Source organism: Gracilinanus agilis, chromosome 3, assembly GCF_016433145.1.
Source record: "Gracilinanus agilis isolate LMUSP501 chromosome 3, AgileGrace, whole genome shotgun sequence".
Lineage (NCBI taxonomy): Eukaryota > Metazoa > Chordata > Mammalia > Didelphimorphia > Didelphidae > Gracilinanus > Gracilinanus agilis.
Window position 1 is genome coordinate 243,478,928 of NC_058132.1, and position 20,254 is coordinate 243,499,181.

Here is a 20,254-nt window from a genome sequence, read left to right on the forward strand (position 1 = left end):
CCCTTACCACTCTTCCACCTATGAGACAATACACTGAAGTACAAGGGTTTAAAACAAAACAAAACATCTTTCAAATAATATGATTTGATACTTGTATGTGCATATAAAAACATAAAGGATTAAGTATAACTCCTGTGCACTGTGCATATTCCCTTCTATAGTATACTTGCTACAACAAGTAATTTACAGGAACCTAGTTGGAGTGTCTCTAAGATGGTATTTTTATTCTTCTTAATCAAATACATTTTATAATCAACAAAAATAAGCATAATGCCATCTTGTGGTTTCCTCTACTCCTTTAGTCAATTGTATAACAGTGAAAATGTGGTCTGGTATAGATTTTTGCAAAACATTAAAAACTTTACAGTTTCTTTATCATTCTTTCACTGAGGTGAACTTCAGTGGAAATGAAAATTATTTTCACAAAATTCTGCAGGGACAGGATAGTAGCTCCTTCTGATATTTTCTCATTTGCCTAACTGGTATTAAGGTCTCAAACTTTTCCAAATGCTTGATAATTTACTCACTTTCACATATCCTGAAAAGAGATTCATCAACACCTTGAAAACTGTTGGTTCCAGAAAGAACATCCTATGTATGGTTTTGTTCCAGTCCATCTGATTCTTCTCATTTCCATTACCTTTAGAATACTTTCTCAATTCTTCTTTAAATACATATATTGGGAACTATGATTCTGAAGTCCAAATGTGACAGCTCATGGTCATCAATGAAGAAAACAAGTATTTTATGGAAAGAGTGACAGATACTTTTCATCTATCTGTTGCCTTCTTTTTAAATATTCATATCATCAGTTTTTGAAAACTAGCAATCTATTTAGTATATGTGGCAATTATCTACTAACAAAACAACTAACTCCCTCTCCCCCCCCCCCCCCCGGCCTCTATCTTTGGTAATTTTCTATGGCTATTCCTCCTCATGCCTGCAATGATCTTCCTCATCTCCACCTCCTGATTCCTTTCAAATCCTAGCTAAAATCCCACCATTTACACTCAACAATCCTTCTCTAATCTCTCTTAATTCTAGGGCCTCCCTTCTGTTGAATATTTCCTATTTATTCTACATATAGATTCTCTGTATAGAGTTGATTGCATGTTGTCTCCCACATTAGACTGAGATCTCTTGGAGGACAGAAATTATCTTTTGCCTTTCTTTGTATTCCTTGGGCAGAGCATAATGCCTACCTAGCACATAATATGTACTTAATAAATGCTTCTTGACTGATGAACAAACATCATTCTCTCTCAATTACAAACACAAAGTATTCATATAATTCTGTGATGTGTACCATACATATTCATTCCTATACTAGTTTTGCCAACCCAAGAAATCTCCAAGGACATTGTTTTAAAAAAAAAACATTTTTTTAAACAAAGTACAATTTTGCACCTTGAACTAACTAAAACAAGCCTTCCTCTCAGTAATGAAAACTTCCAAAATGAGTGAACCCCAGTCTAATGCAATGATGCTAGATTCAGTGACATATCTGATAAGGAGAAAATTTATATATATATGCATATATAAATGACAAGATCAAAGCCTCATAAATGATTTTTGGCTCAGTCACAATTTATCAAAGCAAAAACCCCATTTTTGCCATCCAACCACACCCTATTCTCATCTCTACCTTTTCTGAGTCCATATCCTACTCTGTCCTCTCCTTCCATAGAATTCTCTAGAATACCAGTAGTATTGTTAACCCAATTGTCTTCATCCAAAACTTTTCCTCCCACCCTCTTGACATCCTTTTTCTCACTTTTTACAAAAGGGATTAAATTTCTAGCTAGCCTCTCTAGTACAAGGTGCTCCTTTTCTCAAACAGTCTAACTCACTGGATCAGGAACAACAGGCACATTTCCTGCTTCTTGCTGCCACTTCCAGGGCATTCTTCCACTGATACCATGCTATAACTCTTCTTTGAGGGTCACTCTAGCTGTGTGCTTGCTCAGATGCTTTCAGTACATGTTGTTTTCAGCAATGCTCTTAGATGCCTTCAATGAGGTAACTTAGTTTTAGTCTGTCCTCTACCCTTAAATTCTGAGCCATCTTTCACATTGCTGCCAAAGTGATATTCCCTTGATTAAGAAATCTTAGTGTTTCCTTATTATATTTGGGATCAAATGTAAATTACTGTATGGCATTTAAGGTCCGATACAATGTGGCTCCAAGATATCTTTCCAGCTTGATTGTAACACTGTTCCTCCTTAAGTACTTTTTTGGTGTAGCTAAACTGGCTTTCTTGCTGGACTTTCCCCCCCCCCCCCAACATTTCAACAAGCAGTTTTCTACCTTTTACAATTTGTCTTCTGACCTCACTTCTCTATTAAAAATATTATCTGCAAAACAGCTAACAATCTCACCTGCTAAATATAATGGCTTTTTGATGATCTCTACCTTTGATGACCTCTACCTTCTGTTGGGTATTCTTCCCTAGCTTGACTGCTATGCCAGGGTTTTTGGTGAATTTAGTCTACCTACTCCTCACTAGATTATCATAAATCTCCTATCTACTCTAAGCAAAACAAGGCTCTATCTTGAACCTTCCTCTGCTCTTTGCATACTCTCTCATTAATCTTGTCAACTCCATTAAGTGTAGTTATCATCTCAAATTAGATAACTTCCAAATCTAAAGAGCTGGCCTTATTCTATCTCCTCTGAACATCAGTCACTGCCTATTAAAAATCTTTACCTTGATGACTCATCATCCCCAATTAGTTTTCTCCCTCCCCTTCTTCCAAACCTTCCCCTACTAACTTTGCTTTTACTATTGAGGGGGCCACCATCCTTCTAGACAGCCAAGTTTGCAACCCTGAGTCATCCTTGGCATTTCCCTCTCCCTCCACTAGTTGCCAAATCTTGTTCAATTCTATCTTCTCACAAATCTCTCACATCTGCCTTATTCTCTCTTTAAGTACTGGAATAGATCTTTAAGTATTGGAATAACCTCCCTAATTGACCTCTCTATTTCTAGTCTCTCTCCAATTAATTCTTCACACAGCTACCAAAATATATGTATAACTAAAACACTACAACAAAGCCCATAAGCAAAATTAAGTCAAAACTTTTTTAATTTCAGAAAAAATATCTTAAAGCCTAGTGGTATAAATTCTATTATGGTGTTTAGGTGTTAATCCAGCCTTCCATTTTGAGATAAGGAAAATCCAGAAAAAACTTTGTTTTTAAAAAGTGATCTCTATATTAATTACTTCAAAAGTAACAAAACTCTAACTCTGTGCCATAAGAATAATGGCTAATATTGTATATCACTTTAAGGTTCGCCAACTATTTCTGTGTACATTATAGGATATGATCTTCACTACAACTCTTCAAAGCAAGCACTATCAGCATTTACTATCCTCATTTTATGGCTAAAGAAACTGAAGATCCAGAATTTAAATAGCTTGACTATAGTCACATTGCCAGTAAAAGTCATGTCAATATTCATTTCATTCCCACTTACAAAAAACTCTAAGAGGGGGCAACTGGGTAGCTCAGTGGATTGAGAGCCAGGCCTAGAGACTGGAGGTCCTAGGTTCAAACCTGGCCTTAGGCACTTCACAGCTGTGTGACCCTGGGCAAGTCGCTTGACCCCCATTGCCTACCCTTACCACTCTTCTGCCTTGGAGCCAATACACAGTATTGACTTCAAGACAGAAGGTAAGGATTTAAAAAAAAAAAAAAAAAAAGGAAAAAAAAAAAAAAGAAAAAACCTCTAAGAAATTTTTCTTTATTTAAAAAATAACCATACTAATAATTATACTGATTTATTAATACTAATAGTTCACCATTAAGACAGATCATCAACTTCTCACCATAGAGAAAAATACCTACTTTAAAGGTGAACAAACCTCTCAGGTTAATGTTAGAGGTTAATGTATTGAAGAAAGTTATAACATATACAGAGAAAAGCTACATGCTTTATTTTACCTGCAATTAAAAATCTTGCTTCCCACTTCCCTGTGGATTATATAGGCCATCTATAGTAACTTGCCTCTCTCTATCTTTACTTGCCCTTTTAACAGTGACTCAGATCCTGGCCTGAAAATGCCCTAACAAGTCAAGTATTTGGTATAAAAGCCACAAGAATTTTGTAAAGACTCTAAATTATATGTATATATCGATTATTTTTATTGAATATCTTCTAATCCATGATTAATTGAAGGAAGATATATCTTATGTGTTTATGGGCCTAGCACAATACACTGAACATAATCATCTCTCAACATTTTTGCTGAATGAATATACAGAATGTCTTAAAAACATCATTTCAGATGACAAGGAATACCAAAATTTTTCATCAGTTCTAGTTCTGTTTTTTAAATTATTTTTTTAGTTTTTAAAACCCTTACCTTCCTTCTTAGAATCAATACAGTATATTGGTTCTAAGCCAAAAGAATTGTAAGGGCTAAACGATGGGGGTTAAATCATTTACCCAAGGTCACACCAGTAGGATGCATGGCCCCATAGGACCACATTTGAACCCACGACCTCCCCTCTCTAGGTCTGGCTCTTAATCCACTGAGCCATTTAGCTGTCCCTAATTCTGTTTAAATCTAGCCAGCCTTCTGAAATTTCAGTTTGTAAAAAAAAAAAAAGTAATTTAAGCTTAACCAAGTGTAACCAAAATCCACTACCTTTAAGATCTGTAGATATAAAACCTGGAATATTGCAATTTTATAAAAATTATGAATTCATCATCATGTACTATAGAAAGACAAGGTTTAAGTACCAAAGTGATTTGTTCCTCAAAATGTAAGCATTAAAAACCATTTGTTTTCATATATATTAGTTTCTATTTTCTGTAACAAATTATTTTTAAACTAGTTATCAAAAATGAATCTACAAAAATGCCATAAAAATAAGTATGTGTTAAACCAGTGGTTCCCAAACTTTTTTGGCCTACCGCCCCCTTTCCAGAAAAAATATTACTTAGCGCCCCCTGTCACACACTATCACCACCCCCTTTACGGTTATTCACCGCCCCCAAATGCACCTGTGGCTATCACCATCCCATTGGATCGCTGTAGCACCCACCAGGGGGCGGTGGCACTCACTTTAGGAATCACTGTGTTAAGCAATGACTATATTCCAAATGCTTCTAAGACGCTTGCTGATCAGGGGTTAGATGATAAGTTAGACTGGGTAGTAAAAGATTCAAATTCTTTCTAAAAAGAAATCATGAGAAGGATAGGACTGAATAAAGTGTTATGTGGAGCTAAAGCAGAAGTTATTTAAGAAAAATAGGATTAAAGATTGAGTTGAAGTCATCTAGTTCAATTCTTTCATTTTACAGATGGGGAGAACTGAGGCCAGAGAGGTCACTTACCCAAAATCATGTAGCTAAGAGAGCTGGGGTTTTATTACAGGTTTTCTTATACCAAATGTACTATGCTGCCTTATAATTCAGTGGTGTATGTGTAGGGTAATGTAGAGACCTTGGGAATCAGAACTGGGTTTGGGTGGGTGACTCATTAAGTAAGAAAATTCATCTCTCAAAGTTTCTTTATCTTTAAAACAAATGGATTATCCTATATAATCTCAAGGGGCAGCTTGATGGCACTGTGAATAGAGTACAGGCCTTACATCAGAAAGACTCATCTTCCTGAGCTCAAATCTGCCCTCAGATACTTTCTAGCTATATGATCAATGGCAAGTCACTTACCCCTGTTTGCCTCAACTCCCTCATCTATAAAATGGAGCTAGAGAAGGAAATAGCAAACCATTTCAGTATCTCTAACAAGAAAACCCCAAAGGAGTCACAAAGAGTCAGACAGGACTGAAACGACTAAACAATAGGAGCTTCTGGGAAACCAAGGAGAAAGAAAAAGGGGAAAGCAGGATTAAGGGCAGTATCTAGCAATGTGAGTCCAATAATTAAGATGATGATGATGATGATGATGATGATGATGATGATGATGATGATGANTAATTAAGATGATGATGATGATGATGATGATGATGATGATGATGATGATGATGATGATGATTGCAATTCCTTACGTTGACATAGGTTCACAAAGTCTATTCTTTACAATGAATCTGTGAGGTAAGTTGAACAGGCAGGATTAACCTCATTTTATAAATGGAGAAATTGAGATGAACAACCTTATTGCCCATCTGGCAAAGTTTTTTTGGGTTTCATTGTGCTGCCTAGGAATCTCATCATCCTGCAAGATCATATCACTCCCAACCCAAGCACCTTCCCTGAGCCCCAACTCAGGGGCCTCCTTGGGGGGTTGGGGAGGGAAGAAACGGTAAATTCTTCCCAGATCCTCCATTTAAGGAAGGTACCCTGGCCACCTAGCCAACAGCTCTTCATTTATCACTAGGCTACGCTCTTGTAGACCTCATCACGACCCTTGCTGAGGACCCTTTCCTCCCACCTCCTTTTGGCTTCTTTTGATATATTCCCCCTGCCCCACCTCCCCCCATTTGACTGCGAACTCCTCTGGGGGCAAGAACTGCCTTTGCCTTTCTCTGCTGCCACAGCTTAGCATGGTGCCTGGTTCATAGTGGGTCCCTGTCACATAGTATTGACTGAATAAGGATCAGGAAGCTTAGAGAGGTGATGAAACTTGCCCATCTAAATTGGAAGGGTAGGGCTAACTGAATCAAATCTTAATCTTCTAATGCCAAACTCAGCATTCTTTTCACTGCAATGTAATGCCTCGCCCAATCCTCACCTCATATTATGAATAATTATATTTGTAGCACTGAGAAACCAAAAGGAATTCATATTTACTTTTTTAATCCACATAACACATTATTCAAGTAAGGAAACAAAGCCATAGGGAAGCAAAATGATTTTCCAAAAATAATACCCACACTGAAATATTAAGTTAAAAAAATTTTCTCTTGGTTATACTGTTGCAAAAAACACGGTCTTAAATGTTTTGTTTGTTAAAACTTTCTACAATTCAACTACAACTTACCTTTCCATCCTCGTTTCACCTAATTCCCCTTCAAATATATCTGGTAAAGCTAGACTACTAGTAATCTTGAGATACTATTTATTGGAGAATCAGGGCTAAAAGGATAGAAATTATATAGAGCTAGGAGGGATATATGGTACTAGCAAACCTCACATAAAGAAGAACAATTTATATATAAATAACAAAACTGAGGCCCAGATAGCTAAAGTGACTCATCCGAAGGTTACATGGTAAATTCTTGATTGAAGTTCTAGAACTTGATAAAAGAACTACTTGTATCTATTAAATCTAAGTCTTTCCTCCCTATTTGAGCATAGTAGAAAATAAGATACCTCAAACTACCTTGTTATTGTTCATTCATGTTTGGTCCTTCATGACTTGGACCATCAAAAATAGGATTCTTTTTCCTGGCAAAAATACTGGAATGGTTTGTCATTTCCTTCTCCAGTGGATAAAGGAAATTAGAGGTTAAGTGACTTGCCCAGGATCACACAATCAGTAAGTTCCTAAGGGCCAACTTTGAACTAAGGTCTTCCTGACTCCAGGCCCAGTGCTTTATCCACTGAGTCACAAGCTGTCTCATAAACTATCTAATAAGGACCCTAATTAAGTTCCATAAATTATCTGAAAGATTTTTTTTAAACTAATAATGCTTTCAAAAACTTGCTAAGAAACAGAAAAAAAATTGTATGCAAATATTATAAGCAAAGGTAAGACTTTCAACAAGTTTTAACTAACAATTAATTCTTAAAATCTTGATGTCTATGAAAGGATTAAAAATTTCTCATTTCTTGGATATGTGATACCTCCTCAATCTCTACCTACTAGAGAAAGTTTAATTTGTCACAGAAAATAGAAATTTTACTATATATGAAAATAAATAGCTTTTAATTCTTAAATTCTGAGGAACAAATCACTTTGGTAATTAAACCTTGCTTTTCTATAGTACATGATGACAAATTCATGATTTTTATAAAAGTACAATATTCAGATTTAACATCTGCAGATCTGAAAGTTAGCAGACTTTGGTTAAGCTTAAATTACTTAAGAGTCAAAATTTCAAAATAATTAGATGACTAAAATAATGAAGACTACTAAGACACATAGTATAATCCTCAAAAATTCTGACAAGACCTCTAAAATGTATTCAAATGCATCATTCACTTTTAAGGCATTTTAATATTTTACCTATCCCAAGGAGCAGAAGTCTCAAAGGATTCTCCTAATACATAGAATTCCAAGGCCAGGTCCTGTTAATACACACATTTAAAAAAAAAAAGCAATATTAAACAACTGTAATTTATGTTATAGTTCGAGTTCTAATTATAAGTTATTATGCCATTAAACACTGGGAAACACACATTTTGTGATCTCTTGAAAACCACTGAGCAGTCTCAATCAGGCTCTGAGTGGCCAAGAATCCATACTACCAGAAGACTAGCTGGTACCCTTATAACATGTCACAGACCATATGAAAAGGATGAGAACATTTCAAGCTTAGACTACTATTACTGACATGTCTCAGCTGTACCTACTTAACTGTTCAAAAGGTTTCCATTTCCCGTACTTTGAATCCTTCACAATATGAAAATAATCAACTTTTCTTTAATAAAAAACTTTTTAGTTGGGGGTAGCTAGATGGCTCTGTGGATAGAAAGCCAGGCCTGGAGAAAAGCAGTCCTAGGTACATATCTGGCCTCAGGCACTTCCTAGCTGTGTGACCCTGAGCAAGTCACTTAAACCCCATTGCCTAGCCCTTACCACTCTTCTGTCTTGGAGCCAATATTTAGTATTGATTCTAAGATGGAAGGTAAAGGTTTTAAGAAAAAACAACCACCTTTTAGTCAATCAAGTCAAAGTTTAAAAAACAAAGCTTAAAATATGCAAAGATAGAAAATGGAAGGTCAATAGAGATAGAGATCATGATTTAATAATAATTATGAAATTGACCTTGTTTTTGTGATCCAAAATCATTATACACTTTCCATAAACAATAAAAATTTCTGTTGCAAAATAAAGAAAGAGAAAATTTGATGTTTTTTTTTTCCCTTAAGAGCTAAACTCTAATAAAATATACAGACTTCAAACTGACTGCTATCTGAAATTTAGTTCTTAGGAGAGGTGATTATTTAAAAGAGTACTATTAAAGTTACATGTAAGAAAACTTTTTAAATAAAAACTCTTTAAGAACTTCATTAAAGGCCCAGAACTAAATAAAGAAATCTGACAATTAAAAATTAAAACTAAAACAAATCAAAAGACATGAAAGATCTAAAGTACTTGTCCAGAACCAAGCATTTATCCAAAGATGTTATAATAGAGTTTCCAGGTTAGCAGGGTTAATGAGGCATTAAGAAATCAGAAATCCATAATAAAGGATGTAGAAAACTTGAAAAAATTAAAAGTACAATCAATGACAAACAGTCCTATAGAAAAAGAATAACCTATAGGCTAAATAACTTTTATTGGTATCTCATGTATATGCAATCTATCATCCTTGGAAAAATACTAATGCAATGAAAGGAAATGGAAGGTGAGAAATTATAACTACTTGAAGAGAAAGGTTATATTCCCTAGTTTTAAGTCACAAAACAACAAAAAGGCAAAACTATCTCCCCACTGTCTAAAAAAATTCTAAGGCATTACACTGATAAACAAATACCTTAATAATTACTAATTTTTTTAAAAAGGTCAAAAAATAGTTGAGGGGATTGCTTTTAGAGCAGTTTAGGGAAAAAAAAGACAAAGCCTTTTGACTGCAAGGACTTTCTTAAAAGAAAAACAGATTAGAAAGAAAATGACTGCTACACAAAGGGATCAGGGGCAATATCTTGACCATAAGTTCAAAAGAAATCAATATAAGAATTAGATAGCATAGTGTTGCAAATAATTCAGTACAGCTTCCATATAACTGGGGAGATCCAAAAGAAAAAAGCATGCAAATCTAGAAAAAGGAAATAGGTGAAGGATCTTTATTCATACACAAGTAATATTAATTTCATCATCATCATCATCATCATCATCATCATCATCATCATCATCATCACTGAAAGGGTAAATCAATTGGAGAACAGCTAAACCAGTGATCTAAAAGAAAAGAACACTAATTGCACTCTTCTATTCAGAAGGATCAATCTCCCAATACTATGAATCAGGGTTGCTTTATGAGTAAATATTACAATGATTACAAGATAAACCATTTTTGTTTGCATAAATAGTATGAGAATATATAAAATAACTGATTCTTAAGAACTAAGCTTAATACATTAACAACACATCATTAATACCCTCATTATCCATTCAGATATTCACTAACATTATGCCTTCCATTAATCATTTTCATTTACAAGCTTTTTATCAACATTCCCAAAACTGTTTTTAGTTACAAATATTAATGATTCCAATTTTTAACCTAAAATGTGCCAGTATTTCTTTTTAATGGATAATTTTAAGATGGTATTTATATTTAAAACAGATAAAAAATGGGCAATATTTTATATACTATTTACTTCTGATGTGTATCCAGTAGCACTAGGAAAGGCCTGTTCAATTTTTGCTGGACAGAATATGTCATTCTTTCAGAGACCAAAAAGGTTTCTATTAAAGAATCAAGAAGGTTCATTTTGGTTGCTGGTACATGAATGTGAGAATGGAAATACAAACTAGGGAAGATAAAATAAAACAAAACAAAAAACCTCTGTGGACTACAGTTAGGTTCAGTAAGATAATAATCTGTTAAACAATGGTCTGCAGAACTTCCCATTTCACACTGAAGTCCATGATAATGATAACCAATACAAAAAATGAGAAGCTGAAAAATAGAGGAAAATGAAAAGCCCAATAAAGAATAACTTCCATTCAAAGTTAGGGCAAAATGATATATTTTGCTAGCTCAGTTGTATTACTACATAAGCTACAGTGAGAGACTGAGGGGATGGGAAAAGGTAGGCTTTGGAGCAGGCAATGAATTCATGAAAGATGACTTACCCGAAGATATGCAATGATATAAGTCAGCAAATAACCTCTCTGACCATTGTCTTCTCCAGCTGCCAAACCACTGCAAGAATAAATTATTCATATGCATTTTAAAAATAAACTATACATAATTTAATTTCTATATTTATGGAAAGGTCTATTGTTTCATTAATATAAGGAACTCCTAATGAGGAAACTCGCTTTATTAATGCAAATCTGTGCCTGCTCTACCAACTCTAGTCTAGTAGTGAGTCAGAGGAATACAGCATGATTAATGGAAGATTACTGGTAAAATTTCTATCTTACTTTCAGTCATTAATTTTAACTTCCTCTCCATTCCCATAAATAACAAAAACTTGTAAAAACAGCAAAGCTTACTAATTCTTTTCCCCAACCCTAGTTTTAGAAGTAGATTTTTTATTTTAAAGACTAGCAAAGGGAAAAAATGAGGAACAAGAAGTCTAGCTAATCTCTATTTTATATAATGATTTCTTGGTAATCAAGTATCCATATTCAAATATTGATCATCATTCATTCACTCGTCAGGTATTCACTGATCTCCTATGTGTAGAGCACTATGTACTTAAGGCAGTAAAAAAAAAAAAAAAAGGAAAAGTACAGGACCTATCTTTAAATAGTTTACAGTCTTTTGAGGGGAGGCAAATATGTACATCAAACATTGAATGAAAGCCTATAAAGTAATATATAGACAAATGTAAAACAACATATAGGTGAGATGCTACTACCATAAATACAATGACAAAAGAAGGTTCTAAATGCCATTATAAATAAGGATGGTCATAGAATATGTTTTGTTTATCTGGTTAAACTAGGTAGAAGTTAGATATCTAGTTTATCTTGTCGTTTATCTGATTATATACAACATTTCTGACAACTAACTCTATAAATACTTTTTTAGGCTCTTCTTTAAAACTATTTCCTCTGGGGGGGGGGTAAAAACCTCAAAATTAAGTATAGTTTTTATATGCACAGATAAGGGAAAAGCTGGTACTATGAAAAAGGATTTGGGTTTCTTTGTTTTAGCTCTCTCATCGTCTAACTGTATAACCATGCACAAGTCTCTCTGCTCAAGTTTCCTCAACTAGAGTTAGGTCTAGCCTGGGTCTCCAGCCCCAAATCACTAGGGGAGTCCATCTTGAACTTATCATGTCTTAAATCCAAATCACTTTCTTTCCTCAAAAACCCAATACTTTGTATCAATTTTAAGACAAAAGATAAGAATTTTTAAAAAAAGTAGTAGAGAATGATCTTTTAAATTCAAATTCAAGTAATTTCATTTGAATATTTGTGGGGACAAATGACCAACATAAGCATCCATTACCTCTTATTGTCCTATTCACAAGAAAAGAGCAGATGACAAAAGGCAACTCAACACAAAAATAAAAAAGATACAAGAGGAGCTATGTGAGTCTGTATCTCAAAACTTCAGGAAGGTCAAGAATAGAAGTTAATATCTGATCTACTCTCATTCAAACTTTGAAAATGATCAAGAGCAACTATTACTAGAAGGTTTCTGTAGCTTTTCCATATTAATGTAGTTTTCTAATGCTTATTATTTTTAAAGCCATATATTCCCCAATGGTTTCTCAAAGCGCTAAGGAAAAATACTGTGTACTTTCTTGGGGACTATTGGGATAAGGAAAGAGGGAAACTGTGAAACTTCATTTTATTCCATGATGGAAATCTGAAGGAATGAAAGAATGAATAAAAATCCTCTTTTTAGCAATATTTTATTGTGTACCAAACATCATGATAAGCCCTAGAATATGACCACAAAACAGAGATAGTTTCTATCTGTAAGTGGTTTACATTCTAATCAAGGAAGACAACATGTATGGAGAAGTAGTGGTCCAGGAGAGTTGTTTTGCTTTGGGAGATTAAAGGAATGGTATGGGGAGTTTCAGGGAAGCTGACATATTTTTTTTAAGTTTCAGTGATAGTACTGATTTGATTATAGTTCCAGACATGGGAAAGGATACAGAGTATAGATAGGTAACCAAAGATCCCATATGAGATTAAGCATCAATAATTAATTATTTCATCATTTGGAAGTGCAGGTCATCCATATAAGTTTGTTGAATTGCTTCTCTAACACTTACCACTGAGAGACTGTTCTGTTATGGGAGAGGAATATTGAAATACCATAAGAGCACAAAGCTCCTGCTAATACCTGGCTCTATCCTTTCCTTTCCTTTCCTAGAGACCAAATAAGATACCATTTAACTGTCCCCATTCCCATTCCAAAAGCAGGAGAAAAGATGGAGAGAGATAAGTATCAGTTATGGTAAGTCAGTTCTATGGTAATAATTAAACAAAAATAAACTATGCTCTACAAAAAGGGATATGCCTTGAAATATTTATAATCAAAATTGACAAACTAGATTGAAGAAAGATTCATTTTATGCTGCAATATAAGGAAATACCACCATAAGGTGGCAACTAACTAGAACTGCACTCATAAGCCACAGAGCAATAGTACTCTGGTCCCCTAGCAATGGTGAAACAATTCAGTTCTGCATACATTGACTTCAATATCATAGTAATATATTTTAGGACTCATAGCATAGAATTTTAATGTTTTGAGGTACATAAATTCTAACATAAATGTTTTACAAGAAAATTCAATTTATAAAGGTTTTTGAAGACTCAACATTTTAGGCTAGATTGGTTGTATTCTTTCTTTCTTCCATCTTAGTCTATTACCATAATTTCATCTTTGTTTCTCAGTCTCTAAGTATGAAATATTTGACATAAGACTGAAATAATAAACCAAAACAAAAATTTTTAAAGATTGGGAAATGGACACAGAATAGTTAAATCCCTTGCCAGTGGTCATGTCAAATCTATGCAAAAAATAGTATGTATGACTGAAATCCAGTCCTACTACTTAGCCACTAAATTTTCTCCCCTTTCTAGAGCAATTATCTTTTTAGCTAATTCAACCAACATACTAGTAGCTTTTTCTGATGAGGAAATGGGGCAGTAAAGAAAAGAAAGGTAGGGGTAGGGGGGGAATGGGGGGAAGTAGGAAGAGGCAGGCACTGGGCTAAGAAGGAAGGGAGAGAAGTTAAAAGTTATTGAATCTTACTTTTTTCTTCCAATATACTTGGTAATTTCAGAATAGGGAAAAAGTAATAATAATCTGCAATATGTAAGAAGAGTATAAAAATAAACACTACTCTAAGAACTTGGCCTGGGTAAAGATTAATTAGATCACTTCCTCAAGAACACTACACTTCTGCCATTCAATCCCCTTAATCCTAGCAATAAAAAGTAAAAGTTTATTCATGGTGTATATAAAAAAAATACATAAAACAGAATATTCTAAGACCTTTATTTCCATACCAAATACTAATGTGCCTCCCATGACATAAAGCAAAATAGAAAGGATAATAAATATTTACAAAGATTATTTAGACCTGAATATAAGTACAGTGTATATTTCTAAAGAGTAAGCTCTAGTAATATAATTTAAAGAAACACGAAGAACTTACTGGGAAATGGATCACAAATATGAGTAATCTGTATTATATATGCAACAGTAAACAATAGTTTCTGCAAAACTGTCAGTTTATGTTTTCAAAAAGGACAGGGGGAAAAATGTTGCTGGGACAAATGACATTTTCACTATGGTTTTCATTGATCAGTCTTGTAATCCATCAAATCAGACAGACAGAAACCACCCTATCATTACTCAGGCTGTTACAGAAGTGAAATGTTTTCTGTTTCTTTGTACCAACATAAAACAATCAGTGACAGGGGGTGGGTTATAGATAATTTATCAAATGCTTTTGATTAAACACAATTTCCTTTTAAAAACATACTAATATCTTGCTTTATTCATATGTTATTGTCAATACTGTCCACTAAATATTAACCTAACAATATGGACCTCTCTCACTACACTGCTACTGTTGGATATTTTACATCATAAAAACAAATTCAAAAACATTGTAAGAACTAATTCAAAGACTTAACAAAGATCATTTAAAATGCTATGTCAGATAAATAAAACAGAATGGTCTGACTTTCTGTAAAACTGATAAAGCTTATGAAGCAACCAAAAGCAAAAGTTAAATATCTAGTCATTCAAAATACATTACTGAATAATTACAAATTCAGTAACACAAGCAGGGTAAAATAAACCAATTTATGTATTTTGGATAGGGATATCATTTTAACTTTAGCTTCTGTTTTGCATTGATACATTTTTAAGAATTATAGACATTAAGAAAATCATACCCAAATTTGGCAGCTATATCATACACTTGCTTTTCATGTTGAAGAACCTTCTCTCGATCCCCCTCAAAGAGTAATGTAGCTACACTTAACTGGTTGGGATCAAATCCTTTAAACTGAAATGAAAATAATTTTATTAGGACAAATCATATCCTTCAAAATAAAGAACCAAATTACATTTTACTCTTTCTCTTCCTCACCTACTCCCCCCAAGCCACCAACTTTTAAAAAAGGTTTAAGTATGTGCTTTATATGTGAAGACCTTTGAAAAGCAATTATGTGCTCAACAGGGTAAATAAAACAAACTAAAACCATGTAAAATTATTTAGTAAGTTTCTAGTTTTTAGGTCTATAATTTATTTTATTAATGCAGTGTGGCGAGTAAATAAACAATAAAGTTTCATAAATTACAAACACTGTGAAGAAATGCATATGAAGAGACAGACTCCCCATAAAACACTTGCTGCTTCATTCTCTTTTGCCTTTAGAACATTCTCCATTGAAGAAGTTCCTGGCACAATTTCTTCTACCTCTAAGCACACAGACTATTTTCTAAGTTCCTTTACTGTAGCTGCAATGTGCTGACATGTCTGGTAAAGTGGAGTGAAGCAAGACAAGAATTTGCATGTTCCTCAACAATTGCCAAGGAAAACTGAATTAAAATATGTCAACTAGCAACTGAGAGTTATTGAATGCAGTCAGTAAAACACTGCTAGAAGGATAAATGCTTCCACATTTCATACTTCTGGTAATACAGCTACTAAAAGAGAAAGAACAAAAGACTAAGTCTAGCAAAGCAAAAATAAATAACAATATCCCAGCAGAACAGAAAGCTAGAAAAGAATGATTGACCAAACAAGGCTAGGAGGAGATATGATTAGGTAATCCAATAAATACCACTGGGATTGGAGTTTTAAAACAGTGGTTCAAAATCTTGTTCTGACCTTAGGCAAATAACAACCTCTCTGAGTCTCACTTTCTTCTCCTAGAAAATGGGTATAACAAGACTTATTTCCTGGAGCTGTTATGAGGATCAAATGAAATAACTTTTCTATCTCTAGCCTTAGTATCTTACTCAAGCCAATCACCTTGACTCCTCCCTCCCCATCTCTTCAAATTGCCTAGCCTTTGACAGGATTGCTTTGGACTTCACTTTCTCAGGATCTGGACTCCAAAGCAATTCCCAGATATCTCCACCCCTGCCACCTTAGGTTTTTTTGCTCCTTGTTAAGTATTATTTTCTCCAATTAGAAAAAGTTCCTTGGGGGCAGAGTAGTCTGGCATGCTTTTATTTGAATTCTCAGTGCTTGGCACAGTGCCTGAAATATCAAAAGTGCTTAATAAGTGTTCTGGTTAGCTAGCTAGTTTATAAATATCAGATTGTAGTAGTCGCAGCAGCAGTAGTAATAGTGGTACTATTACTTTAAAAATAAGCTTAAGTGGTACTCATTACTTTGAAGAATAAAAACAAATCTTATTTGCATCTCAGGTATAGGAACAGCTTATGCAGCATTATGGCAAAATATGAAAAACAAGTATCAGTAACTGCAAGGCAGAACCTCTAGAGGTTCTATAGAGCTATAGAGAAATCAACTTCAGCTGTTAAGAAATTCAAAAGTTTGCTAAACTTTGATTTCTATGGAAACAATAAAGCACTGATATCTTTAAAGAATAAAATCATTAACAGAACTATAGCAATGAGGATGCTATATTATGGGGATTTATTAAAATGCTCCTCCATTAAAGCTCTAATTTAATGTCTTAAATCAAGTGCTATGCCAGAGTAATAAACTGTTACAATTCCTGCAAAACTAGAAAGACTTTGAATATGTGAAGGCAACAAGTTATGTGTTTATTAATCAAGGCCCAAACTATATGAGCTTGGAAAGTCTTCTCACAAGAAAGAAATGGCAGTCAGTGATGAATTTTTTTAGCCACAGTAACTTATTACATGCTCTACTACATGATAGAGGGGGTATATGATTTATATTCCTAGAGGAAGTACTCCTACAGATATCAGAACTCTTAAATAACAATAAGAATCTTTCAGAAAACCCTAGACAGAATCTATAAATGCAGACAGATTAATGCTTGATAGATCTTTTTTCAAATTCAAGTTGTATTAGATGGCCATTATAGTACAGTACTCCATTTTGATTTGAGAGTCTATGAAAATAAAATTTTAAAAAACCTCCTCAAAAAGCCTCAAAACCTTGGTAAACAAATTATATTCTAATTGGAAGGAAATCTAACAACAAAAAAGAGTTTCATACTCAAAGTATACATTTTGTTAAATTAGACTTTTTAGTAATGTCAAAAGAGCAACAAAGAAATGTCAACAATCAATAGTGATAGATGTAATCAGTATTACACCATGGCTGGAACTGAAGAAAATCTTATTGTAAATACTATAGGATTTCCTAATGGTGGGGATATGAAGATATCTAGCAAAATAGCAAATGAAAGAGATGGAAAAGTACTTTAGACTAAAACTAAAGTGCATAACAATTCTGTTCCTTAAAAAAGACTTTATTGATATCTTTTTTCTTTACAGGGGTTATTTTATTACATAATCCTTATCCTGTCAACTACACTGAAGCCCCTCTAGTGAAAAATAAAAAGTTAAACAAAACCAATGGCTACAGTGACTCTATGATAATATTACATTATTCTGCCCCACACAGCCTACTACCTTTCTACTGAGAGAAGGGGAGTTCTGTCTTCAACTGTTCTTCAGAACCAAATCTGATTATTATTCTACTTCACAAAGTCTTCAACTGGCAAAGCATACATAATAAGCAATACCAATGGCAATTTCCTGCTTGACAGGGCTTCTAAAGAACCTAAGAAATCTCTCTTTTAAGACACAAATCAGATGGTATATAATAATTCTAAGTGAAAAATTGTAAGACCAATGAAAAGAATGGTAGATCTTGATAATTTCACAATTATTGCTGCAACTTTCAGATAAGATTTCACAGAACAAAAATTCTTCACATTCATGTCCTATCAAAAATGTAAATGATTCTGTAACCTCTTGACAAATTTTAATGTTAATAAATGCAATCAAGTTAAAATGCATTATTTCAACTGCTGTCATCTTAACATGATGAAACTGGGGTAAATAATCTATGATACAAAAAAAGCTTCATTTAAATTAAGTACAAGGAATCAAAATTTGGTTCCTGGGCTATTAAAGAAAATGACTCAGCTTCAGTTATCATGAAGGGAATTTTGAGGAGTCACAACTATGCCAGATTATCACTGCCTTAGTTAAAATGATTTTGGACAAGAAGCAAAATCAAGTTGGAATTACCACTGCTATTCTTCCTAAAGGACAAACAAATATGTGAATGATCAATAGAAGGTATCAGAATTTTGCTTTCAGTGCTAAAATGGTATTTACCCAGTTTACCTTGTCTTAGTCTAAGATAAAACCATAAGTGAACACTCTCTCCTTATAATATAGTAATTTAATTATTCTTTTCAGAAAGAAGAAATTTATAGTCAGGTGACCAACATAAATTTTAAGACCCAGTCACCTAAATAATACTGTTCAAAAACAGTCATTTCTGATAGCACATTTATTTCTAAACTGGAAAATTGCCCCCCAAAAGGCAACATAATACACTCAGCACTTCCAATTTCAAAATGAGCAATAAGCACATTAATAAAGAACAATAAAGGTTACAAGGATGAAAATGTGTTTGCTCTGAAAAAAAAAAACTCTGAAAACAAGAAAGCAAACCTGTACTTAACAATATAAAAGTTTAAGTTGTACAATTTTCTATGTGTTCAAAATGGCTTTATGGGGTTTAAAATTTTCCAAATTACTTGTCTTTATTGCTTTTTAAATTTACAAAAATAAATACCTTTGTGATGTAAAACTTTTTCAATCCATCCAAAAATGATGTAAAAATAGAGGAAACCTGAGGTTTAAGAGCAAGACCTAAAATAGAGAAAAAGAGTATACTTTAAAGCAATAGCAAAATTCATGATTTTCTAGCAGCAAAAATATTAAATATAATTTTAAAGTCTACTGACAATATTTTAATATTTTTGAACATAAGAGCTAAAAACCTCCTAATGGAATTGACACTGAGAATATGAAGTAAACGTATTCAAAAGAAAAACAAGAATAATCTTTTATTTCTTAAGCCTTTTTTCATATTTAAAAAGAAAAAATAAATGTAATTAATATAAATCTAGTTTAGATTATCTTTCATTTACATGTATGTACATAATAAAAGCAACTTCATTAACTTTTATTTCATTAAGAGCGCAGCCAAAGATAACTGGTTTCATTTGTATTTTTTTAATTATTCAGAAACCATTCAGATCAATCACCAAACATTGAGTCAATATCAAGTTTGGTTTAGTTTTTTCTTAACGGTTATGTCACTCACACAGAATTCTTGGCATAAAACTAGTAATTGCTTCTTTAATTACATGCAGAGAATTAAAATTGCCAGAATAGCATAAATGGTGTCTCAGAGTCTGCTAAATTAACATCTTTGCCTCAGGACTGAGCTTAATTGAGATGAAAGCCTTTTACTGTTTTTCCATTGTTTTCTGTTAGCAGCAACTTCTAAAAACTCCCATGACTGTTCCATTTTAAGGACCACACATCTGGCCTTCATGCTATGAGCCCAATTCATAAAAAGGTTGAGTACCACTTACATGGAATTTTTAAGTCCTATTAAACTACTTTTAAAAACTTAAATCCTTAAAAACTGAAAACAGAAAACCAGTTGAAGCATTCTATCGAACTACAAAAAATTCTTGGCAACAACAGATTAAAAATCTTTTTATTTACAATATTTTAACATGGATACCTAATTGCTATTTCTCTTGATCATTTGAATTTTAAGATCAAAGACCTGATGATATCATTTATATAATACATTTCTATTGGTTTTAAATAAGTAGTCTTCCGAAATCAAAAGATCAACACGATATCACGTGATAAATAGGTGAATTCTTGTACTTCAATATAACAAGACCAGTGATTTCAACATTTTAGGTAATCCTTCTAGTAACAGAGACCATCAAAACTCCTTTATCAGTTA

The 20,254-nt window shown here is 33.4% G+C and overlaps 1 protein-coding gene across 1 annotated transcript in view; it reads right to left on the reverse strand.

Moving 5' to 3' along the window:
- Positions 1 to 20,254, reverse strand: part of AGPS (alkylglycerone phosphate synthase) — a 166,510-nt gene that overhangs the window by 34,555 nt on the left and 111,701 nt on the right. Inside the window, exons 13-16 of the mRNA XM_044669753.1 lie at positions 19,058 to 19,134; positions 15,189 to 15,301; positions 10,938 to 11,007; positions 8,139 to 8,200 (exon numbers count right to left, since the gene is read on the reverse strand). Of these exons, the coding sequence (XP_044525688.1) occupies positions 8,139 to 8,200; positions 10,938 to 11,007; positions 15,189 to 15,301; positions 19,058 to 19,134 (322 nt within the window). The remainder of the gene's footprint in view (positions 1 to 8,138; positions 8,201 to 10,937; positions 11,008 to 15,188; positions 15,302 to 19,057; positions 19,135 to 20,254) is intronic.